Source organism: Dendrobates tinctorius, unplaced genomic scaffold (assembly GCF_039654945.1).
Source record: "Dendrobates tinctorius isolate UK_male_01 unplaced genomic scaffold, ASM3965494v1 ptg000143l, whole genome shotgun sequence".
Taxonomy (NCBI): Eukaryota; Metazoa; Chordata; class Amphibia; order Anura; family Dendrobatidae; genus Dendrobates; species Dendrobates tinctorius.
The window spans coordinates 41,821,386-41,847,521 of record NW_027361810.1 but is presented as its reverse complement, the minus strand read 5'-3'; the positions used below and the strand labels follow the sequence as shown (position 1 = coordinate 41,847,521).

The window sequence follows — 26,136 nt, the reverse complement described above, 5'->3', positions numbered from 1 at the left end:
GTGGTGGTGCACACCCGCCGTCAGACACACCGCCGTACTATGAGGGGCCCAGTGCCAGTACCGACGCCCACGAGTGGGCCCCCCTTGCTTGGGCAGGGCCCCAGCATTTGCAATCTTTACCTCTCCCTGCTCCTCCGCTGTGTAGTCTGGGCCGTCAAATCCATACTGTGCCTGACACCGTCTGAGCCTGCCTCCTGATGTATAGACATATCTTTTGAATGTGTACGCTATCCATACATGTTATCCGGGGATACGGTACCCTCTCTCACCTTTGTGCAATCACTTGCAAGCCATACTGGGCGTGAGAACGGCTGGCGAGCTGTTAAGCAAGCTACAGCACCTGTGGTTTGCACACATAAGTTTTTCATTTTTTTCAGGAATGACGGTTAGGCCTAATTCCGGAACTGTGGTTGACCTGCACTTACTGGGAAATCATCGTTCGTGAGTAATAATTGTAATCAGTGATCCCCATCACTAACGTTGTTCAGTGGGTTATCTGCACCTGTAAGCGACAAGCGCTGGCCTTTTCAGTGTAGCACACATGCAGCCACGGACATGTAAGGGCATGACACACCAGTTATTGGCCAGTCTCATGTGCCAGAGCCTCACGTGTCCCTCTAGTAAGCCAGACTCGGACCGCGGGGCATGACGGAGTCTCGTTCGTTAACGGAATTAAGCTTGCAATGTGTGCATCTGTTCTGTAGCTGGCATGGTTGAGGTTGCCCGTGTTGAGTCAAATTACGCCGTAGGCTCCACTCCTGGTGGTGCCCTTCTGGACATTCCTTTAAGGTTCAGCTTTGCAACCATACTGCCCACGTAAAACAAACACTTTGCCTTCATGAACGCTGTTTGGAGGGTCATGACTCGTGGGAATAATGCCGCCCAATCAGTTAACCTGCTAGAGAGATCCTTCGTTGCTCCCAAGCATGACATCACACTCCCTAGGAGGAAGGTAATGCCACTGTGGCGACTGTACTCCTGGGGGCGACACAAGTGCACTGATGCCCAGCCACTGCTCGATGAATCTGCTGGTACATTGACCCAGACCACTACATTCCCCTCGCACGCTACCCGGCCTGAATCTGACCCTGATGAAACTCAGGTTACCCTTCCCATATACAGTTCCATCTTACACGGTGACAAAGAGGAAGCTGCAGATGAAAGTGCAGGTTCGGCCCACCCGCCATCAGACACACCACCGTACTATCAGGGGCCCTGTGCCAGTGCCGTCGCCAACGAGTGGGCCCCCCCCTGCTTGCTCAGGATCACAGCACTTGCAAAGTTGAAATACTGTGCAGTGAGATGAAAGATGGGGACGACGAGGAGTCCAGACTAGTACAGGGATTCCCTAGCGAGGAGACTTATTTCATTGTTTTCAATGTTGGGACAGCAATTTTTGGGGAGCACTATACTCTGGAGAATGATAGATGGGGCCCACCATACACTGGAACATTCCAAAGGTGGACATCAGACACTGGAGCAGCATTTACAGGGCCCATTATACACTAGAGCATTAGAAATGGGGCCCATTATGTTTGGAGCATTATTTGGGCCCATAAGACAGTGGAGCTTCATCCATGGGGACCAACATATACTGTAGCATTATGTGGAGCTCATCATATACTGTTTCAAACATTATATGGGACCAATGATTCTGTATGGAGAAATAGATGGGCCTCGTCATGAGATGTAAAAAGTGAAGTATTTTTCATTGTACTATACCGCTATTTCTCTGCCGTATCGGAGCATGATGAGTTGTGGTATTATGTGTTAAAGGGGCGCTCTTTCGCCCAGGGCACATGAAAACCTGGAGCCAGCCCTACCCCCCCACAACTGTAGCCAAATAACCCCCATTTTTCAGTGCGTAACTTGTATTATGAAGTTAATTAAGGTTGACCAGCTTAAGTAAGAAGAATTGATGCTTTTGGCATTCAAATGAGCACTGTAGGTGTGTTTCCTGTCCTCCTCTCACTGCCGACTTTTATTCCCCATTGACTTACATTGGGTTTCGTGTTTCGGGACGACCCCGACTTTTCCCTATAATCGGCCGATCTTGCTCGACCCGACTTTTGGAAAAGTCGGGTTTCACGAAACGAAACTCGACCATAAAAAAAACAAAAGTCGCTCAACTCTAGTAATGATATTTCCAGGAGTCCATCCTGACAGCACGTCCTCCTCCTCCTCCTTACTAGTGATGTGTCGGTCACGAACGATCCGACACAAAGAGCCGGCTCCCTGCTGTGAAATATGGGAGCCGGTACCCCAGTGAGAGCCACTAAAATCCCCGAATGGCTCTCACTGGGCTCAAAATACCTATGTTCGGCAGGCGTAACTCCGCCCACCCGGACAAAACTCCGCCCACTCAGCAAACTGGTTGATAGAAAGTGGGTGGGGTTTACACAGTAGGTGGGCGGAGTTTCGGACGCCTGCACATGTAAGCAATAGGGATCCATTTAGGATCCAAAAAGAGCCGGCTCTTTTTGGTGAGCGGAGCCATGAGAGCCAGATCACCAAAAAGAGCCGGACTGCCCATCACTACTCCTTACAGGGACAGGAAAGCACACGAGAGGTTAAAAGGTCGCGTCCCACCCCATTTCCCTCAGTGATTTAACAAGTACCACAGCGTGGATAATGCAAGTAACACTTTAATGATACAATCATATTACAGCATATGACAAACAGGGAGGGAACTACCCGTGCTGTCAGGATGGACTCCTGGAAACATCATTACCGGTAGGTCTAATACCCATTTTCCAGGACGTCCATCTGACAGCACCATGGAGAGTACCAAAGCACCTCCTCAGGGTGGGATTACCGCCTGGAGAACCTTTCTCTCAAATGCAGTCTGTTGACCAGATAGCACATCAAGCTTGTAGTGCTTGCAGAATGTATTAAATATGGCCCAGGTTGCTGCTCTACAGATTTGATCAACCAAGGCTCCCGCCCGTTCGGCCCACGAGGCCGATAATGCCCTTGGCCAGTATGGAACGACCATTATCACCTTTGCCCGGTCCTCGCGGATCTTCCCGAGTACCGCCGGTATGAGCGCCAGTGGTGGGAACGCGTAAGAGAGGGGTTCTTCACAGGCCTGTCTCAGGGCATCTACGCCTTCCAGGTGGTCCGCCAGGTTCAGGGAGTAGAATCTGGAGACCTTTGAATTCTTTCGGCTTGCGAACAGGTCTATATTGGGGTTCCCCCAATGCTGACACATTTGACAAAATTTCCTTGTTCAGTTCCCACTCTGTCGGGCAGACCTGCTGTCTGCTTAGGTAGTCCGCTACCACGTTCTGGGAACCCTGTAGGTGGATTGCCGTTACTGAGAGGACTGTTCCTTCTGCCCAGGCGAATATTCTTCCTGCTAGGGCTTGGAGTGGTCGGAGCCTGGGGCCTCCCTGGTGCTTCAGGAATAACACTGCTGTTACGTTATCGGATAATATTTGGACATGTCGATTCTTCAGGACCGATCGGTTGCACCGCAGGGCCTCCCAGACCGCATAGAGTTCCCTGAAGTTAGAGGATCTGCTTCTGATGCCTACTGGCCATCTTCCCTGGAAGATCTTCCCTTCTATATGGGCTCCCCATCCCCACATACTGGCGTCCGTGGTGACTACCACGTATGGAGAGGTTGTCCATAGTACGCCCACCTGGAGGTTCCTGGGCTGTGTCCACCACCATAGTGACTTTTTCGCCAGTCCTGGCAGCCTTATGGGTCTGTCAAGTGAAGCCTGACTCCTGTCCCATCTTGCGAGGATCTCCCTTTGTAATGGTCTCAAATGGAACTGGGCCCATCTGACACACAGAATGCAAGCGGTCATTAGGCCCAGAACCTCCATTGCCCCTCCTATGGAGGAGCAATGCTTCAAAAGGTCTCCGACTCTGTCCCGAATAGCCTGCTTTTCTTTTGGTAGCAGGGATATCCTGTCTCCTGAGTCTAGGAGAACGCCGAGGAAGACCTTTCTGGACTCTGGTATGAGGTCTGACTTCTGCCAATTGATCACCCAGCCGAGGAACTCCATCACTGTAATTGCTCGGTTCCTGTCTCGAATGAGCGCTTCTTCGGATCCTGCCACCAGGAGGAAATAGTCTAAGTATGGCATGATCACGATACCCTGACCTATCAGGTAGGCCACTACCTCCGCTACCAGCTTTGTGAAGATTCGGGAGGCCGAAGCCAGCCCGAATGGAAGGCATTGGAACTGGAAGTGGCAGGTCCGAGATGGTAATTTGACCGCAAATCTTTACAGCCTCTGGGATGAGGGATGGATAGGGACCCGATATAGTACGCACTCTTCAGGTCGAGGGTGCACATGACCGCGTCCCTGTCTATATTAGATGTATTGTGGACCGAAATGATTCCATTCAGAACCTCTTGTACCTGACCCAGGCATTTAGAGGTTTAAAGTTTATAATAGTTCTGGCTTCGCTGGATGGTTTTGCAATGGAGAACAGGGAGGAGTAGTGTCCCTTTCCCCTTTCTGTCAGGGGAACCGGTACTATAACCTCTGAACTGATCATCTCCTGTAGGTCCGTCCCCATGGCGGAGTCCGCCGGGACTACGGTGGGGGCAATATATCTGTCGGGGGAGGGGAGTAAAGCTCTATGTTGTAACCCTCTGCAATGGTTCTGAGGACCCACTGGTTGTGGGTAACTCGGGCCCAATTCACTGCGAAGTGGCGAAGTCACTTACCTCTCCGTTCGCCAGAGCCTCTACGTCTATCCTGCAGCGATCCACGCTTCCAGAGAGACGGTGAGCCCCTGGAGCGCGAACTGCGATTCAAACCCGGCTTGTGACGTCACCGGCAGTGACGTGCGTGCTCTCGCGATAGGCCGGGTCCTGCTGCTTCCTCCTGGACTCTAGCCCCGCCTGCACCTCTGACGGCACCCGCCCGACAAGCTGCCTGCGGGGGACCGACCTTCGCCTGCCATGGCAGCCACCGACTGGAGCCGAGAGCCTCCCACCAGGAGGAGCGGCTCCCACCAGGAGCGTCATCCTGCTCCTGGCCTTTGGGGCAGAGGGACTCCCCACCGGGAAGTTTTGGCCCGGGCATCTTGACAGGGGGAAGGTTTGGACTGGCCGCCCAGTCCCCCTGGGCCCTCCGGTAAGCTTCTGCAGCTCCTCCTGCGTGTCCCTCCATGCAGGGACAGGAAAAACACCAAGGGAAATGGGGTGGGACGGGACCTTTTAACCTCTCGTGTGCTTTCCTGTCCCTGTAAGGAGGAGGACGTCCTCCATGGTGCCGTCAGGTGGACGTCCTGGAAAACAGAGTTACCTAGCACATAATATGGCCAATTCATATGAACCCGGCAAACACAGCAAGGCGATCTCCTGTTGCTGGGAACCTAATTTAATGTGAATCCTCTCCTAGGCTGAAGCCTGCATTATGGGTAGGTAGGATCCTGATGCAATTAAAACCACAACAGGCGGACGGGTGGAGTGCTCGGTCAGAAAGCATGCATGAATTATGTGCCAAGTATCCCTTTTATTATCAAGAGCAGTAATGAAATTCAAGTTTCACATTTCATGTTTACATGCTATAGCGCCATTTAGAATGTAAGCTTGCAGTTTAGGATTTACTTATATTTCCCCAGTAATACAAGTATTATTCTTAATCTCTATGTTCTCAGGACACCAATGCAAAAAAAAATAAATAAATAAATCCTGACATTTACTCACTGTTTGGATTTTGCTTTGGCTTCAGAATGTTTGTGCTTTCGCTCTTCATTCTTCTTGGCAAAATATTCATCCCTGTGCAAAGAGAACATTTCATATTTATATGAAAAAAAAAAAAAATCCTGACCAAGTTCTGCAATTTTTGCACCCCCCCCCCCCCCCCAATAACGGACTATAAAGTCCCCTAAAGTGCTGATCAACTATTAATCTATTTACTAAGGGGAAGCAAAGAATTTTAGTCTCAGATTGAACCTAAATGTGTGAGGTGGGCATAGGGGTGGGGGAGTCACAATGGTCCAGTATTCCTAGGCAGGCAAGGATCTATTATTGGGGAGTCAAGCTTTACTACATGTACATGCAAGTTTATAACCAGACATTCATAAACCTCTTTAAAAATGGGGGCCAAAGCCTTTAACCCCTTCAAGACCCTGCCCTTTTTTTTTTGTTTGTTTTTGCTCCCCTTCTTCCCAGAGCCATAACTTTATTTTTCCCATCAATATGGCCATGGGAGGGCTTATTTTTTGTGGGACGAGTTGTACTTTTGAATGGCATCATTGGTTTTACCATGTCGTGTACTAGAAAAATGGGGAAAAAAAAAATTCCAAGTGCGGTGAAATTGCAAAAAAAAAAAAAGTGCAATCCCACACTTGTTTTTTGCTTGACTTTTACTAGGTTCAACAAATGCTAAAACTGACCAGCCATTATGATTCTCCAAGTCACTACGAGTTCATAGACACCAAAACTGTCTAGGTTCCTTTTTTATCTAAGTGGAGAAAAAAAAAAAAATTCCAAACTTTTTTTTTTTTTTTTAAAAGCAAAGTTGTGCCATTTTCCGAGACCCATAGCGTCTCCATTTTTCGGGATCTGGGGCTGGGCGAGGGCTTATTTTTTGCGTGCCAAGCTGACGTTTTTAATATCATTTTGGTGCAGATACGATCTTTTGATCGCCTGTTATCGTGACGCGAGTTACCGGTGAGCGTATTTCCGGCGTGATTGCCGGAAGTGCTTGTCAAATGCTGATAGCGGCATTTAACAAGTTAATAGCAGCGGGTGTATCGCAATTCCACCCGTGGCTATCGCGGGTACGTCAGCTGTTCAAGATTTTTCCCAGGAAAAATGTGAGCTTACCGCCAGAGCACACATAAAAGGGAGGTCGTAAAGGGGTTAAAGCTAACCTGTCACCAGTTTTGGCTGATAGCAGTTATGGCCATCACCTTTCAGGGCTGATATACAGCATTCTATAATGAAGTATATCTGCCCCCATTATGCTCACCTGCAGGGCGGTCCGCTTAAAGGGGTGTCGCTGGACTTGGTCCGGTGCCTTCCATCTTCTTAGGATCGCCGTTCTTCTTGCTTCGTGTAGCTGACACATCCTAAGTCATCCACAGCTTCCTTAGCATTGCACTCCTATGGAGGCGTACTTCTCTGAACTGACTGTGGTAAAGCAGAGTACTGCAGTGTGCAGGTGACTGGAAAGGTCAGAGAGCCCCCAACACCTGCATACTACAGTACTTTACTCTGCCCTAGTCTGGGCAGAGAAGTACACCGACGCAGGAGCGCTATGCCAAGCAGACTGTGTGGATGATGCAGGGTCGCATCATCTACACGAAGCAAGAAGGGAGGTGCCTGACCAAGACCAGCGACACCTGACTGGCCCATCCTGCAGGCGATTATAGTAAATTCTCTTACAGGTCAGGGGCAGATCTACAGCATTATACAATGCTGTGCATGAGACCTGAAAAGGTGGTGGCCTTATATTACATGGGCCAAACCTGCTGACTGGTTCCCTTTAAGTGAAAGTTGGACAGTTTCCAGCAAGATCTTTTTTTAACTGTGGCTATGACAGAGTCCTGGTTCTCCCACTGGGACCATAGTATCAGCACATGATTTAAAAAACATCTACCCCTAATAAAGTATTTTGCTGTAGCCTGCACAGTCCCAATGGTGTGCACTGTACACAGTCGAGTTCAGCTCAGCTTGCAGTCTCAGTGGTTGTCACATTGAATACTTATGGTCACGTGCCGACTAGTGTCACAGCCAATGTTCTATTGAGCAAAGCGGCAGAGACGCCAGTCTGGTGCAAATCGCAGGGCTGTGATGTGCCAGCCGCCAGATTCAGCAAGCTGTAGCATTTGCTGAGGATTTCACCAGGGATAGACAACCCCTTTAAAACTTAGAAAATCTTTTGCAAGGCTGAATTCTCGCATCAGTTAATACGTACTTGTTAGGGTTTTTCACTGCCAGCGCACACATTCATAAGGTGTCAATAGACTAAATATTTCCTTTACAAGAAACTGGAAGAAAGAAGAAAAAAAAAACAAAAAAAAAAAAAACAACTTGCTTTGACAGTATGATCATGTCAGAATCTTTGAACTTGAGGTCTCTGTTTTCCAAGAACTTTTTTGAAGCTTCTTCAGTCTCAAATACAACAAATATGGAACCCTATGGATAAAGAAAAGGCATGAGTCCCGATTTGTCTGTAGTTTCTTCAGGTTTTCAGGAGTCATTTGTATTTTATTATTTTTTTATTACATTAGTATTTGCACTTTCTCCTCTCTACATTTTGCACCAAATTTTTAAGTTGTCCATTTTTACTGTAAATTCTTATTGAAGGATTTCCATATTTTCACAATATACATTTCTTTCCTTTTAAAAGGAAAATAAAAAGCAGAGATATATATATATATATATATATATATATATATACACACACAGAAGATTTTAATGACAAGTTAAACTGAATACATATTACATAAGCATAATCTAATGCATAGGATCTTATTCAGAAATTCTAAATTGTAACAGATTGAAAGGAGGGGAAAGACATAAGACTTACACTAGACAAGGGGAGGGGGGGGGGGGAAGCAAAAAATGTCTGTATTGGGAGGAAGCAAGGAGGAGATGAGCGAGTAGTGACTCAAATATTCAGGGGTATCCAGAAAGTGTCCCAAGGGGACAAGACGAGCAACTCTCTCAACCCATTTTATATTCAAAGAAGATGTGATAATCCTAATTTCTAACGTCCTTGATTCTAGTGTATAGATAGAGACGGATTCCAATGGGATGCCAAACATCATGCAGTTGTCAATATATGGAAAAAGTTAACTGATAACGTCTTCCTACGGAATACATGCAAGAGAACTGAAACTGAATTTCTAATGGTAGGGACAAAACAAAAAGTTTGTTTAGTGTTTGAACACTAGTCCAGAAGGGGATCATCCAGGGACAATCCCAAAAGAGATTAAAGGCAAATTCCCTGGATATGTCACATCAATACACAGGAGAAAAAAAGGAGTCTAGCCTATGTAGGAACTCTAGGGTGGGATCCCAGAAGTGGAGGATCTTGTATTGTTTTCTTTGTAGGTGATACAAGAAGCAATAGCAGCTGTTCTTGACCAGACAAGTCTCCGATCAGCATCACTTAGAAGTTTACCCAAGTCATTTTCCCATCTGGGCATATATGGAAGTCATACTAGAGAATCATCATCAAGGGTTTTGTGAAATGTTATACATGTCATATTAATCCTTTTGTTGAAGAAAGTCTTCCAAATTTTTATGCCAGGGTTCATTGGGGTTAGGAGTTCATTACAAAGGGGATTATGCGATCCGTTCCATATCAGAGTTAGGATGTGCTGATGCAAGCCAGAGTTTATCTGTTTTTCATAGCCTGGCTTAGATGACCGTGCCTGGATTCTCCATAGACGAGAAGCCCAGTAATAATGTACAAAGTTAAGCACACCCAAACTCCAGGTATATTTTTTTCGGTCCATATGAACCTCAAAAGTAGCTGTCTGGAGTAACTGAGTGGAACAGATATGGGTGATGTTTCAAGTAAGTTTGGAATAGTGATGAGCGATCGTGCTGGGATAAGGTATTATCCGAGCATGCTCTGGTGCCAACAGTGACTGGTGTGCTCGAAAAATATGTTTGAGTCCCCGCGACGATTTTCCTGTTTGGCAAGTGTGTTATCTATAATCTGGTCTTCTGTAATATGTGCATTCAGAGCTGTAGTTGCCTCTGTAGTGCGTGGGAAGGCAGCATGAATTTTTTTTTTTTAAAGTCTTGTTTTTTCTTGCCAGCTTTGCTTATCCAGATGTTTCACACAGATGCATAAAATGCGACTTACCAAATGTAACATCCCCCCCCCTCCAGTCCCTTTCTAAATTAAGACGCAGTTTCCATCTTGGTGTATTTAGGCAAACGTACATTTTTATAAGGCATTTGTGACTTTGGTGCCAAGAAGTTACAGCTAAAGAGCATAGTTTTTTAAATTAATGAACCGCTTGCATCATTTTGAGAAATCTGAAGCAACGTCGTAAAACCTTGTCTGCGCCAGAATAAAGCACCCTGTGGCTTTTACCTTAAATGTCTTCTGGAGCGTCCGTCTCATTTGGATGTTCTCAATGGGAGCTTTGCCTTCAAGCCATTGCTTTATATCATCCAGGGATGTATCCAGCTGAAATCCTTTCTGCAGAAAAGAAAATTTACTTTATAGCGGGCCTATTTGTTCAGCCTACTATATGCCTGAGATTGGAAGGGACACCTTACTACCGTATATACTCGAATATAAGTCGAGATTTTCAGCCCAAAAAATTGGGCTGAAAGTCCCCCTCTCGTCTTATATTCGAGTCATATACACCGGGGGAGCGGGGGTGTCAGGTCATACTTACCCGTCCTGACGCTGTGTCTTGAGCCCCCAGCTTCTCCCCGTGCTCTCTCTTCCTGCCTTCAGCGGTCACGTGGTGCCGCTCATTAAAACTCATGAATATGCGCATATTCATGAGTTTTAATGAGCGATACCACATGACCGCTGAAGGCAGGAAGAGAGAGCGCGGAGAAGCTGGGGGCTCAAGACACAGCGTCAGGACGGGTAAGTATAGCGATACTCACCTGTCCTGCGTCCATGGCTGCTTGCTGCTGTCTGTCATCGGTCAGTGACTTCAGACAGCAGAGGGCGCGGTGACGTGGTTAGTGCGCGCCGCGCCCCCTGCAGTCTGAACGTCACTGACTGATGGCGTGGCAGATAGCGGTGAGCAGCCATGGACGCAGGACAGGTGAGTATCTGACACCCAGCGACGGAGAGGTGAGTATGTCATTTTTTTATTTTTACATGCAGCAGCAGCATATGGGGGAACAATCTATGGAGCTTCTTATGGGGGCAGCATATGGGGGAATCATCTAAGGAGCTTCTTATGGGGGCAGCATATGGGGGGCATAATCTAAGGAGCTTCTTATGGGGGCAGCATATGGGGGAACAATCTATGGAGCCAGCATATGAGGGAATCATCTATGGAGCTTCTTATGGGGGCAGCATATGGGGGGCATAATCTAAGGAGCTTCTTATGGGGGCAGCATATGGGGGGCATAATCTAAGGAGCTTCTTATGGGGGCAGTATATGGGGGAATAATCTATGGAGCTTCTTCTGAGGACACCATATGGGGGAATAATCTATGGAGCATTTCCCACCCTAGACTTATACTCGAGTCAATAAGTTCTCCCAGTTTTTTGTGGCAAAATTAGGGGGGTCGACTTATACTCGAGTATATACGGTAATTCCTCCCAATAAAACCCAGGGCCTCCACCAGCCATGAAGACCAGTGCAACCAGTCACCAACTGCAGCTTTGTCCAACCAGTCACTAAAGCAGCCAGGTGACGTGCCCGTCTGGACCAAAAAGTCCAGAACCTGGTAGGGGACTGCACAACCCCTTTAATTATTGCATATATCTAATGGATTGATAAATCAGCGTTGTACATTGGATTGATTTCCATTCTTATTCATCCCCAAATGACGTGTGAAGTGCCAATGAAATACACTACCACGTTACGTACAATGTAGACAGATCTGGTCTTTATGGCGTTCTTATACTCCTCTGTGACTTCAGGTAAAGGCTTCTCAGGCGACCGTCTAATTTTAGATTTCTCCTCATCGATCTCCAGTAGACCGCTCTTTGATTTTTTAAGTGCTTCAAGTATCTTGCCAAAATCTTTGGTCAATTTGCTCAACCTGTAAAATTCAAAATATAAAATAAGAAAGAGAGATATCCCAAACCGAAGCGTACATTACAGCACAGTCTGCTGTATATGGTGGTCGTACCTGTTAAACTTAATCATGGTCTGTAGGGGCACCCAGCCGTCATCGAGGGTGATCTGTTCCTTTAAGAACTTATCTCTTGGTAGATTGTGGTCCCCAAAATAATACTGTAGATCGAGACACAAGGACATGAATTAGAAGAACACCATCCATTATGGGAACCAATCAGACATCATTCAATGGCAACGCTGTCCAGTGGTGGCTACCAGTAACTTGGGTAAAGCAAGTATTGTTCCCTTAACACCATAATAAGGCCTAAAGTGCCGACTAGAGTTGGCAAAAAGATCCTGGTCCAACAACAGTCACTCCATAATTTGTGACCAGTGAATGCAAGCTCCAAGAACCGCCTTCTACCTCCTGGCACCCACAGCTAGTCTCTTCCCTAGCATTGCAGCAGTAGCAGCATTGTTACGGGGTGACATGTGGGTAAGAAGACTGACTCCCTGCTCTGCTACAGGATCCAAAGTGGCACCAACCTAAAGATCTGGTGAGTGCATTGGTCTTCAGTGATAGCATCTCCACTGTGACTTCTTATTTTTCACCTCTAAGAAATTCATGGAAAAATGCAAACCCCTGTGCTCCAACTCCATGCTGCCCCACTGACCCCCTCCCAGAATTTGTACAAGGCCGGGGTCAGACATGCGAGAAACTTGCATGGGTCTCACATGTCAATACCCGGCACTACAGCTGCATACTCCGGTCCTGAGTGCCGGCGGCAGTGCCGGGTATTGATATGCGAGACTCAGGCGAGTTTCTCGCATGTCTGACCCTGGCCTAAATGCTTACCTCAATTTGCTCACAGATCTTTGCATCCAAGTCTTGCACTTGCTCACTATTTCCATTTTCAGCCATTTTCAAAGCCTAAAAGAAAAAAAAAAAAAAAAGTATATAAAAACTTATCTACCCGTTCATGGGGTTCACATTGTGCCATACTCTCCAAGTAATACAGATCTCAGTACACCGGAGTCTACGATATAAAACCCTATGCACACAATCCTCAGCGATGCCAGGCAAACAGATACAGGAGTGCGGGAAGGTAAGGAATAAACTATAAATCCTGAATAACGAGGTTATTGCTGTAGAGAAGAGCTGCGGTGTCTCATCCACAGATGATCCAGATGTTTCATGGAGGAGGATTCATAGTGATGGTCAGGACAATTGTTCTCAATGACCCATCATGCAGATTCTTACCATAAAGTCAGCAAATTCTTACCATAGGCAGCATGAAAACCTGGCCGGGTCCCTCGTTAAGGAAAGCGGGTTTGGAAAATAATTTGGGAATGAGGAGTCATAGTGGCAGCTCCCGAGGGATCCCGGTCCAGCTTCACTTACTGATCTCTGCCTTAAAAACACTGAGTGCAGGTGGGGATTTATAAAGGCTTCTCTGACTATGGATTTTATGCAATTTTGAAATTTAGGTTGGAAAAAAAATGGATCCAAGGAAGATTAAAATTGCAGCTTAAAGGGAATCTGTTACCAGAAGCTGCAGGCCTATGTAAATGGCCTGGGTCCGGTCCGATAGGCAGGGTTTCTTCTTTTTTCTCCACCCCATCCGTGGCCCCGTCCGCGCTCTTGTCAGGTATTCTCCATTGTTTGCGCGTGCACAAAGCAATCTTGCTTCACGCATGCGCAGAATGCTTTGCCTAACTGCAGGCAAAGCCAAAAATCATTACAGCGCATGCTCCGGTACACTATGTCCTGGAACACAGCAAAATACTTCCGGGAAATAGTGTACCAGTGCACGCGCAGTAATGGTTTTCGACTTTGCCCGCAGTTGGGCAAAGCATACTGCGCGAAGCAAGATTGCTTTGCGCACGCGCGACCGATGGAGAAGAATACCAGAGAAGAGCACGGATGGGGGCCACGGATGGGGTGGAGAAAAGAAAAGAAGAGACACCGCCCATCGGTCCGGACCCAGGCCATTTACATAGGCCTGCAACTTCCAGTACCAGATTCCCTTTAAAATAAAAAAAAAAAAAAAAAAAAGGCAATTCTCAAATAGAAGGAAAAAGGGGAGAATTAAAAGGGAATCTGTCACTTATTTTTTCATATATAAGACGCGGCCACCGCCATCAGGGTCTTAGCTACAGTATTCTGTAATGCTGTAGATAAGCCCCCGATGTAACCTGAAAGAGAAGAATAACACGTTAGATTATACTCAACGAGGGAGTGGTCCCGGGTCCGATGGGTGTCGCGGTCTAGCACCTCCCATCTTCTAGTGATGACGTCCTCGTCTTTGCTTCCAGTCGCAGCTCCGGCGTAGGCATACTTTGCTCTGCCCTCAACAGGGCAGGTAGAGTACTGCAGTGCGCAGGCGCCGGACCTCTGACCTTTCACAGGCGCCTGCGCACTGCAGTACTCTGCTCTGCCCTCAACAGGGCAGAGCAAAGTATGCCTACGCCGGAGCTGCGACGGGAAGCAAAGAAGAGGACGTCATCGCTAGAAGATGGGAGGTGCTGGACCGCAACACCCATCAGACCGGACCCCGGGGTGAGTATAATCTAACTCGTTTTTCTTCTCTTTCAGATTACAACGAGGGCTTATCTGCAGCATTACAGAATGCTACAGATAAGCCCCTGATGGCGGTGGCTGCAGCTGATAGGGCTAAAATGGGGTGACAGATTCCCTTTAAAAAATAAATAGTGGTGGCGTGGCCTGGATCTCACACAGGGAGGACGTGTTTTATGGCAGCTCCCGCTCCTAGCCACAAAATTGCCTTATTTGGCCCAGATAAAAGCGGCATAAAAGCGACAAAAAAGATTTTTAGAGTGCCCCGGGCTTGGAGAAGAAGGTGAGGGGTGGTGTGGAGACGCAGCACCGGAGCGCTGAGCGGCCTCGTGGAGAGTGCTGCGGCGCTGGAGGAAGACGGGCGCCATCTTTATATATCCCCCTGAGTACAAGACCCGGAGATCCGGACCGCAGGAGGCCCTTGGTGGAGGTGTGAGACCGCAGAGCAGGGAGCGGTCTCGCCGGTTGGAGCACAAGGCGGTGAGAGGAAACCCCCGGTGTGCTGTCTGTGTGGCCTGCGGGGATTGCTGTCGCTGCATGAGCTGCATGAGGGGGAGGAGGGTGCTGGCTCTGGGCCAGACAGGTTGTTGACGGCCCCCGGCGTTGCTGAGACTTTCTGCAAGGCCTGAGCGGGGGATATCGCTCCCCCCACATAGAAGTGCTGCTGTCTGCTGATATAAACGCAGCAGTGGAGAGTTGGCGCTACCCTGTCTCTGCCGGCTCCAGCGGATCCCCGCGGATGTTTCCAATTTTTAACCCCTCACCCTCCAAGTTACATGGGGTTATTTTTATATAGCAAAATGCTGTACTAGACTTTTCTTGACGCACGGGTGGTAAATTTTAGGCACGCTTCAATTGAGCAAAATGGTCAAAACTAATAAAGAGCGTGCAAAACCGCTGACTGCGGAGGCGCATCGAAGCAAACAAGGTGAAATGGATAAATTTTTGAAAAACAAATCTGCTACGTCTAAGCCTAATGCTAAAAGGCTCCCTGTAGAAGTTGTGGAGGAGGAGCATGCCGAGGACTCAGATTCCAGTGACGATGCTTCTGGCAGCGATGTCACTCAATCAGACTCTGGGAAACTTTCTAGATCGTTTTTTAAAAAATTATTAGCACAGGCTATGAAACCATTGGTTAATGAAATATCTGGTATGAGAGCGGACTTGTTACACATTGGTAATAGAGTGGAGTCTTTGGAGTCCTCTCAGTCCTCTATCATTAGCCACTCCAATGCTATGAGAGAACATCTAGATTATCACAGAATACAGCTTAACAACTCTTTTCTGGCCCTTGAGGATCAGGAAAATCGGAGTCGCAGAAAGAACATACGGATAAAAGGCTTGCCTGAAAGTGTTTCCACAGAGATATTGGAAAAAGCTACTAAGGAGATCTTTGCCCTCTTAATTCCACAAGAAACATGTGACCGAATTGTAATAGAAAGGGTGCATAGATCTCTTAGACCAAAGCCGAAACCAACGGAACCTCCGAGGGATGTGATTTGCGGCCTACTGAGCTATTTGGATACCAATGCTATTTTGTCCGCTTCAAGAGACATTAAAAATCTTTCTTATGAGGGATCTGCTATTCATCTTTATCAGGATGTTGCGCCGTCGACCCTTGCAAAAAGAAGAGTCCTAAGGCCCCTCCTGGAGGTGTTACGCTCGCGTAAAATCTTATATAAATGGCTGTTTCCGTTTGGTATATCTATACAAGGAGATGGTAGGCAAATAATGGTTCGGACCCCTGAAGATTTACCCAAAATATGGGACGCTTTTGGCATTGCCCCTATGGACATTCCTTCCTGGCTTCCTCTAGACATGGATCATCGTACGCCTCCCCCTGTTCATGCTTTTACTGGAGGACAGGGGGACTGGGTCTTGGGAAAGAGACGCTCGACTCCCAAAAGAGGGAAATCTGGAACGGAAAAGGAGATACCCCCCTGAGCTTTCTTGTGCTTCTCCCGGTTGTATTTGTTTTTTCCACACTGGAGCCGGACCCCTCGGCCCGTTCGGACATGCTTTATCCTATTTTAGCTTGCTAAGTTTGACATTTATTCAGGTGTTGATATCATTCAATTGCCGTATAAGTTAACATATGCCACTCGTGTGTCAGAAATGTTTTTTCCTGTTCTGTTATGGGAGGTATTTTTGACCCCCTGCCTCTGCCACAGACAGGTAGTTGGTTCTTGTTGTATTTCTCATGTTTTATCTTAATAATTTTTAGGTTTTTTGTTATTTTTCTTATCTCTTTGTTTTTTTCTTTTAATTTCTGTGGTTTGATGACGGAGGAATCCTTTTTATTACCTTCTTTAACAAATTATGGGTGATAAGGTGAACTTAGCCACTATAACTGTGGCCTCGTATAATGTAAAGGGCTTACGCTCTCCGAATAAGAGAAGCCAAGTGATGAATCTTTTGCACTCAAAGAAATCTAGTATAGTTTTCCTGCAGGAGACACATTTTAAAAAAGGGAGAGTCCCAGATATGTCTAGATCTCGCTACCCGACCTGGTATCACAGTACGGGCGGTTCAGCGTCGGGTGGAGTGAGTATTGCTATAAAGAAAAATGTTCCTTTTATTTTGAGCGATTGTTTATCTGATTCAGAAGGCAGGTACATTATAATTAAGGGCTTTTTGGCTAACACTAAGATTACCTTGTGTAACTTATATGCCCCAAATAGGAACCAGATAGGTTGGCTGTGTAAAACATTGAATGTTCTGGAACTTTTTACTGAGGGTCTGTTGTTGGTGGGAGGGGATTTTAATGTATCTTTGAACCCAGCCTTAGATACTTCAACGGGCAGATCGGCTCTTTCTCAGAGGGCGCTGAGACGATTACACCTTTCATTACAAAAATTGCATCTGATAGACCCTTGGAGAACGCTTTTTCCTTCGGGCAGAGATTACACTTTTTATTCCCATCCGAATAATAGCTATCACAGAATTGATTACCTACTGGTACAAACAGCTAATCTCCAATTAGTTAGAAAAGCTAATATAGATATCATTTCTCTCTCAGATCACGCTCCCATTTTTCTTGACATAGAGATAAAAACTCTACCATGGCCGGCTGGGTCGTGGTCACTGAATGAAACTCTTTTGGACTCGGATTCTCACATTGAAAAACTGACAAGTACTCTTGACTTCTTTTTTCAGAATAATTTGCACTCAGGCCCGCCCTTGCCTATGGTGTGGGAATCTCATAAAGCAGTAATGAGAGGGGAATTTATAGCCCTAGGCTCATATTTGAAAAAGGAGCGATCAAAAAAGGTTGTGTCTATTCTACATCAAATTAGTTCCTTCGAGAGGTTACATAAGAGATCTCAGGTAAATAAAATATTGTCAGAACTGACAGATCTGAGAACCTCATTAAAAAACCTTTTAAACATTAAATCAGCAAAAATTTATATGAGAAGTAGACAGAAGTTTTATCTCCATGGCAATAAGAGTAGTAAGCTTATGACATCCCTACTTAAGAAACAAAAGGAAAAGACGTTTATTAGACAACTTAGAGCTTTAGATGGCTCTTCAATTCTCGGGACTGCAGATATTGCCAGGGAGTTTAAAGACTTATGAAAATTTATACAATTTAAATACACCTGATAGCATGCAGGAGCCAGTCACAGCCTTAGCAAAAATGAAAGAATTTTTGACCTCGTTACATCTCCCTAAAATAACTCTTGAAGGTCAGTCCTTATTGACTGCCCCAGTTACCCCTACAGAGATTTTAGACATTCTTTCTACTATTCCGAACGGAAAGGCACCGGGCCCAGATGGTCTTCCCATTATCTATTATAAAAAGTTTATAAAACCACTGTTACCTCACCTAGTGTCTTTGTTTAATTCCTATTTAGCAGGCCAGCTCCCCCCTAGACAATCCTTGGAGGCATACATCACAGTCCTCCCTAAGGAGGGTAAAGATCCCAATCTGTGCACTAGCTACAGACCAATATCACTGCTTAATGCAGATATCAAGATGTGGGCTAAAATATTAGCGGGCAGATTAAGCAATTTCTTACCTAAGCTAATTTATGCAGACCAAGTAGGCTTTGTAAGAGGCAGGGAGGGGAAGGATAATTCTACTAAAGTCATTCAGTCTATAATGTTTGCTAAGACTCGGGGTATGCCCTTGATGCTCTTGTCGACGGATGCTGAGAAGGCTTTCGATAGAGTGAGCTGGAGGTTTATGGAACAAGTAATGATTAAGTTTGGCTTCCCTCCTCAATATATAACAGCAGTCCTCTCGCTTTATTCACAACCGACGGCCAAGGTCAGAGTCAACGGCACCCTGTCAGATAGTTTTGGGATTAGCAACGGGACTAGACAGGGTTGCCCCTTGACGCCTTCTTTGTTCATTTTAGTTATAGAAACTTTGATACAAAGCATCAGACAAGATCAACGTATAGAGGGGTTGACGGTGGGTCAGAGGTCACTTAAGACTCTAGCTTTCGCAGACGATTTGCTTTTCCTTATCTCCAATCCATCCCAGGCCTTTCCAATTATTCTTCAAGCCTTTCATCATTTTGGTCTCCTTTCTAATTTCAAAATCAATTTGTCAAAATCTGAAGTGTTAAACATTGGTCTCCCTCACTCTCAGACCTCCACCATTCGTACGCAGATTCCATTCTCTTGGGCCACTAATTCTATTAGATATTTGGGAATAATGATAACTAGAGACCCCACTAACCTATTCCATGACAATTACACTCCTTTAATTCAAAAGGTCAAAAACCTGATGCAGAAGTATAGCTTACCCACTTTATCCTGGATGGGTCGTATTAATGTGTTTAAGGCATATATAATGCCCATTATACTATATACCATGAACATGGTTCCGATTCGGATTCCCCTGACATTTTTTGGAACATTAAAATCCCTTATTGGAAAATTTATATGGAAAAATAAAAGGGCTAGGTTACCTTATAAGTTTCTTTCTCGTCCTCTCTCTTTTGGAGGGTTAGGGGTTCCAGACCTTCTTTTATATTATAAGGCTATCCATCTCAGTAGATGGTTAAAGGTGGTGTCCTGTGCTGAAAGGGAGGAGGGGGATAGTGTTGACTGGGCTTTACTGGGCCCGAGAGGTTTGCCGTATCTCTGGACTAGGGCTAAGCCGCCGGCCTCTCTTAGGTTGGATGATGTAACTACAACTACGTTGCGTATTAAAAGATTGGTAATGGGAGAGTTCCCGGAAGATACTTTCCCCTCCACATTGACACCGATTGGCTCAATTCCCTATTTGTTAGAGCAAGACTTTCAGGATCCATACAATTTATGGTCCAACCTCCCTAGAGAAACGTTAAATAGTTTTTATAGTAATAACACTTTGCGGGAGGGATCTTGGCCACAGGGGGCATCGGTCCAACCAACAAATTTTCTCCAGAAACAACACATCAAACGCATACTTTTACAGTTTGGAAGGAGATTCCCGTCTAAATCTAATTGGTCCTGGCTAGATATTATGATTAAACTTCCATCCCCACGGCAGAAAATTATATCCCGCATTTACTCACATCTCATCTCTCCGAATGTACATTCTAAACCCTCATTTATACACTCGTGGGAAATTGAACTTAATATCACGTTTACAGAAGATCAAATATCTAAAATGCTGTCAAATGCTCGGGGTTTTTCTAGATGTGTACTTTTGCAGGAGAATTCTTATAAAATATTAACTAGGTGGCATTTAACTCCAGCTAAGTTGTTCCAGTTAGGCCTCGTGGATAATGATGATTGCTGGCGATGCCTCAATCCTAGAGGACATCATACGCATATATTCTGGGAATGTCCTAGATTGCGAATTTTTTGGGAGGGAGTTGAGTTAGTTCTCAAAAAATTAGGATTAATAAAGGTGGATCTTGGAGCCACGGAAGCTCTCCTTTCATGCCCGTCAAAAGATTTTTTACCAAAAAAACATGGGCTTCTTCCACTGATGTTGAGTGCGGCGAGACAGTTGATATCTACCCATTGGAAGGATGTAGCTCCTCCCACGTTGGGAGAATGGTATACGAAAATAAATCAGATTTATCGTTTAGAGGAGCTGTCTAGCTGGGAAATTTATAATCATAAAGCTTTCGTGTCGACTTGGGCCCCTTGGAATAGGTACTTAGAAGACAATCCTCTTTAGGAACATTCTGGAGTTTTTTGTTTTGTTAGGCTCTACTGAATTGGGTGGCTTCTGCTTTGGGGCTCCTGGCCTTACTACCCCATATTAGATAGCTCAATTGTAATACATGGAGAAGCGTTATTTTTTGAAGTGCACCCATGCAATGATTGTGCTCATGTTGTCAACCACATGTTGTTATTGTTAATGTTGTTGATATTGTATATGAATATGTTCCCTTTTCCCCTTCCCTTTCTTTTTTCCTTTCCTCCCCTACCTATTTTTTCCTTATTTTCTCCTCCCTTCCCGCCCTAAACCAGACACTATTTAATATGTCGCCAACTGTACCTGAGAATTGGTGTTGTGTTTAATGGTGATGTTCAAAAACTTAAAAAATTCTAAAATAAAGAATTTACAAAAAATAAAGTGGTGTCGTCACACCAGCCCTACTGAAGCCCCTGTCTAACATCTGCCATGTTTGTAGACGTGTGAAGCCCGGCAATGCCAGAGCCAAGGGCAATAGGCTCTGTGTGTCCCATACTCCTTATTGCTCCTCCTATGAGACTTGCATGCGGTTCATATAAGGAGCAATAAGGAGTATGGGACACACAGAGCCATGTGGACAGTTACAAACAGAGCAAATGCCATAACCCTCCCCCACAAACTTTGCTGCGCACAACTGTCCAGATGTGTGTAATATTAGATTTATCTCATAATATAAAGCACAAACACAAAAATAGTAATGATTATAAAAGGGTCTGATACCAAATATGACCAGGAAATTAAAAAAAAATATATTTTTTTAAATGTATAGGTCTTGGAAACTGATGGGAGTTAAAACTAAATCAAAAAGGTGGAGCCGGCCATGCTAATAGCCAATCATCAAATCTATTCTGCTCCAACAGACTACAACTCCCAGCATGCCCTTTCATGCACACGCATGACAGGGCACGCCGGGAATTGTAGTCCAATAGCAGCGGTGGAGGTACAGGTAGCAGAGGAGCACCGCTCGGAGAGCAACTCGTCAGGCCTGGCAGGAACCACGTGGGAGTGAGGCGGACGCGATCTTGTACATATTCCCGGCCCCACGGATATAACGATCAGGAACGGAGAAAGCGGCAGATTAACCCCTCACGCACCGCTAGACTTGGCAGTCAGCGCGATAACCCACCGCCTGTGTGAGGGTACAACACACAGTAGCACACTGTGCAGCGCAGGCCTAATGCGTGGCTCCTACACGTGCTGCCCCGGCCTGGACACTGCCGTCCCGCCGGGCTCCTGCCCAGTCGTCAGTCCCGTACAGTTGGACCCTCCGGCCACCTCCCCCTCACCTGAGCACGCCGCGGTCCTCCGGTATCCCAGTCACGCCGCGCTCTCTCGCTCGCTGCCTCCGGATGACGCGCTGCTATAAAGGCGGCTCAGCACCGCCCCCTCCCGGCATGCAGCAGCCTCTGCACCGCGAGTTTCCTGCCGTGCTGAGGGCTGGAATCTGGCGCCTGTGTGTTGGAGCCGGTACCGGAGCACGTGGGTGCCGCAGCTTCCCCGGCACTGTGTCCGCTCTCCAGCCTGACATGGTCACAAGTCGGCTCTGTAGGGCCGTGTGCACATGGACCTTATGTCAGCAGTTTTTGGAGCAGAAACTCTCCACAAACCATGCGTCTTCACTGGAGAATGTGTGTTCTAAAAATCTATGTGAACAAACCCTAAGGCTGTGTGCACACGGGGGTTTTTAGCAGCTCTTTCCCCAAATCCTTAAAGAGTCTGGAAAATGCTTAAAAAAAATCTTGGTGTGAACACAGCCTCAGGCTTCCTGCACACATCCAGTATTCGGTGAGTATTTTACCTCAGTATTTAGCCAAAGCCAGGAGTGGGTGATAAATCCAGAAGGGGGGACGTGTTTCTATTATACTTTTCCTCTGATTGTTCCGCTCCTGGTTTTGGATGTAAAATACTGAGCGAATACTGACCGTGTGTACGTGGCCTAAACGCTCCTTCTTTGGCGACTATTTGGAGTGAACCTTTGGTAAAGATTCCCATGGGAGATTCACTTTGCTGTCCAGGAGTTTTTTTTCAGCGTTTTCTTTCCTTCAGAGGTTTTGTAAAAACGCCCAGTGAGGGAAAAAAAAACGAAAAAGTGAAAGTCACATCTATAAAATGGGCAAAGCACAAGCTGCGTAGACACCATCACATGTTTCTCAACGCTCAGTGATTCTAGAGCAATGCCCCCATCCCTTATGGGAAATATGCAAAAACATGCAAAACACAAGCCGCGGAGACACATCACGTGTTTCTCAACGCTCAGTGATTCTAGAGCAATGCCCCCATCCCTTATGGGAAATATGCAAAAACATGCAAAACACAAGCCGCGGAGACACCATCACATGTTTCCCAACGCAGTGACTCTAGAGCAATGCCCCCATCCCTTATGGGAAATATGCAAAAACATGCAAAGCACAAGCCGCGGAGACACCATCACATGTTTCCCAACGCAGTGACTCTAGAGCAATGCCCCCATCCCTTATGGGAAATATGCAAAAACATGCAAAACAGAAGCCGCGGAGACACCATCACATGTTTCCCAACGCAGTGACTCTAGAGCAATGCCCCCATCCCTTATGGGAAATATGCAAAAACATGCAAAACACAAGCCGCGGAGACACCATCACATGTTTCCCAACGCAGTGACTCTAGAGCAATGCCCCCATCCCTTATGGGAAATATGCAAAAACATGCAAAACAGAAGCCGCGGAGACACCATCACATGTTTCCCAACGCAGTGACTCTAGAGCAATGCCCCCATCCCTTATGGGAAATATGCAAAAACATGCAAAACAGAAGCCGCGGAGACACCATCACATGTTTCCCAACGCAGTGACTCTAGAGCAATGCCCCCATCCCTTATGGGAAATATGCAAAAACATGCAAAACAAGCCGCGGAGACACCATCACATGTTTCCCAACGCAGTGACTCTAGAGCAATGCCCCCATCCCTTATGGGAAATATGCAAAAACATGCAAAACACAAGCCGCGGAGACACCATCACATGTTTCTCAACGCAGTGACTCTAGAGCAATGCCCCCATCCCTTATGGGAAATATGCAAAAACATGCAAAACACAAGCCGCGGAGACACCATCACATGTTTCTCAACGCAGTGATTCTAGAGCAATGCCCCCATCCCTTATGGGAAATATGCAAAAACATGCAAAACAGAAGCCGCGGAGACACCATCACATGTTTCCCAACGCAGTGATTCTAGAGCAATGCCCCCATCCCTTATGGGAAATATGCAAAAACATGCAAAACACAAGCCGCGGAGACACCATCACATGTTTCCCAACGCAGTGACTCTAGAGCAATGCCCCCATCCCTTATGGGAAATATGCAAAAACATGCAAAACAGAAGCCGCGGAGACACCATCACATGTTTCCCAACGCAGTGACTCTAGAGCAATGCCCCCATCCCTTATGGGAAATATGCAAAAACATGCAAAACAGAAGCCGCGGAGACACCATCACATGTTTCCCAACGCAGTGACTCTAGAGCAATGCCCCCATCCCTTATGGGAAATATGCAAAAACATGCAAAACACAAGCCGCGGAGACACCATCACATGTTTCTCAACGCAGTGACTCTAGAGCAATGCCCCCATCCCTTATGGGAAATATGCAAAAACATGCAAAACACAAGCCGCGGAGACACCATCACATGTTTCTCAACGCAGTGATTCTAGAGCAATGCCCCCATCCCTTATGGGAAATATGCAAAAACATGCAAAACAGAAGCCGCGGAGACACCATCACATGTTTCCCAACGCAGTGATTCTAGAGCAATGCCCCCATCCCTTATGGGAAATATGCAAAAACATGCAAAACAGAAGCCGCGGAGACACCATCACATGTTTCCCAACGCAGTGACTCTAGAGCAATGCCCCCATCCCTTATGGGAAATATGCAAAAACATGCAAAACACAAGCCGCGGAGACACCATCACATGTTTCTCAACGCAGTGACTCTAGAGCAATGCCCCCATCCCTTATGGGAAATATGCAAAAACATGCAAAACACAAGCCGCGGAGACACCATCACATGTTTCTCAACGCAGTGATTCTAGAGCAATGCCCCCATCCCTTATGGGAAATATGCAAAAACATGCAAAACAGAAGCCGCGGAGACACCATCACATGTTTCCCAACGCAGTGACTCTAGAGCAATGCCCCCATCCCTTATGGGAAATATGCAAAAACATGCAAAACAGAAGCCGCGGAGACACCATCACATGTTTCCCAACGCAGTGACTCTAGAGCAATGCCCCCATCCCTTATGGGAAATATGCAAAAACATGCAAAACACAAGCCGCGGAGACACCATCACATGTTTCTCAACGCAGTGACTCTAGAGCAATGCCCCCATCCCTTATGGGAAATATGCAAAAACATGCAAAACACAAGCCGCGGAGACACCATCACATGTTTCTCAACGCAGTGATTCTAGAGCAATGCCCCCATCCCTTATGGGAAATATGCAAAAACATGCAAAACAGAAGCCGCGGAGACACCATCACATGTTTCCCAACGCAGTGACTCTAGAGCAATGCCCCCATCCCTTATGGGAAATATGTAAAAACATGCAAAACACAAGCCGCGGAGACACCATCACATGTTTCTCAACGCAGTGATTCTAGAGCAATGCCCCCATCCCTTATGGGAAATATGCAAAAACATGCAAAACACAAGCCGCGGAGACACCATCACATGTTTCCCAACGCAGTGACTCTAGAGCAATGCCCCCATCCCTTATGGGAAATATGTAAAAACATGCAAAACACAAGCCGCGGAGACACCATCACATGTTTCTCAACGCAGTGATTCTAGAGCAATGCCCCCATCCCTTATGGGAAATATGCAAAAACATGCAAAACACAAGCCGCGGAGACACCATCACATGTTTCCCAACGCAGTGACTCTAGAGCAATGCCCCCATCCCTTATGGGAAATATGCAAAAACATGCAAAACACAAGCCGCGGAGACACCATCACATGTTTCTCAACGCAGTGATTCTAGAGCAATGCCCCCATCCCTTATGGGAAATATGCAAAAACATGCAAAACACAAGCCGCGGAGACACCATCACATGTTTCTCAACGCAGTGATTCTAGAGCAATGCCCCCATCCCTTATGGGAAATATGCAAAAACATGCAAAACACAAGCCGCGGAGACACCATCACATGTTTCCCAACGCAGTGACTCTAGGGCAATGCCCCCATCCCTTATGGGAAATATGCAAAAACATGCAAAACAGAAGCCGCGGAGACACCATCACATGTTTCCCAACGCAGTGACTCTAGAGCAATGCCCCCATCCCTTATGGGAAATATGCAAAAACATGCAAAACACAAGCCGCGGAGACACCATCACATGTTTCCCAACGCAGTGACTCTAGAGCAATGCCCCCATCCCTTATGGGAAATATGTAAAAACATGCAAAACACAAGCCGCGGAGACACCATCACATGTTTCTCAACGCAGTGATTCTAGAGCAATGCCCCCATCCCTTATGGGAAATATGTAAAAACATGCAAAACAGAAGCCGCGGAGACACCATCACATGTTTCCCAACGCAGTGACTCTAGAGCAATGCCCCCATCCCTTATGGGAAATATGCAAAAACATGCAAAACACAAGCCGCGGAGACACCATCACATGTTTCCCAACGCAGTGACTCTAGAGCAATGCCCCCATCCCTTATGGGAAATATGCAAA

At 46.4% G+C, this 26,136-nt stretch overlaps 1 protein-coding gene across 1 annotated transcript in view; it reads right to left on the bottom strand.

Moving 5' to 3' along the window:
• SSB (small RNA binding exonuclease protection factor La) overlaps positions 1–21,857 on the bottom strand; it is a 30,814-nt gene extending 8,957 nt beyond the window's left edge. Inside the window, exons 1-7 of the mRNA XM_073545832.1 lie at positions 21,704–21,857; positions 12,551–12,625; positions 11,768–11,871; positions 11,503–11,677; positions 10,032–10,139; positions 8,013–8,113; positions 5,675–5,746 (exon numbers count right to left, since the gene is read on the bottom strand). Of these exons, the coding sequence (XP_073401933.1) occupies positions 5,675–5,746; positions 8,013–8,113; positions 10,032–10,139; positions 11,503–11,677; positions 11,768–11,871; positions 12,551–12,616 (626 nt within the window). The 5' untranslated portion in view covers positions 12,617–12,625; positions 21,704–21,857. The remainder of the gene's footprint in view (positions 1–5,674; positions 5,747–8,012; positions 8,114–10,031; positions 10,140–11,502; positions 11,678–11,767; positions 11,872–12,550; positions 12,626–21,703) is intronic.
• Positions 21,858–26,136: the final 4,279 nt, after the last annotated feature.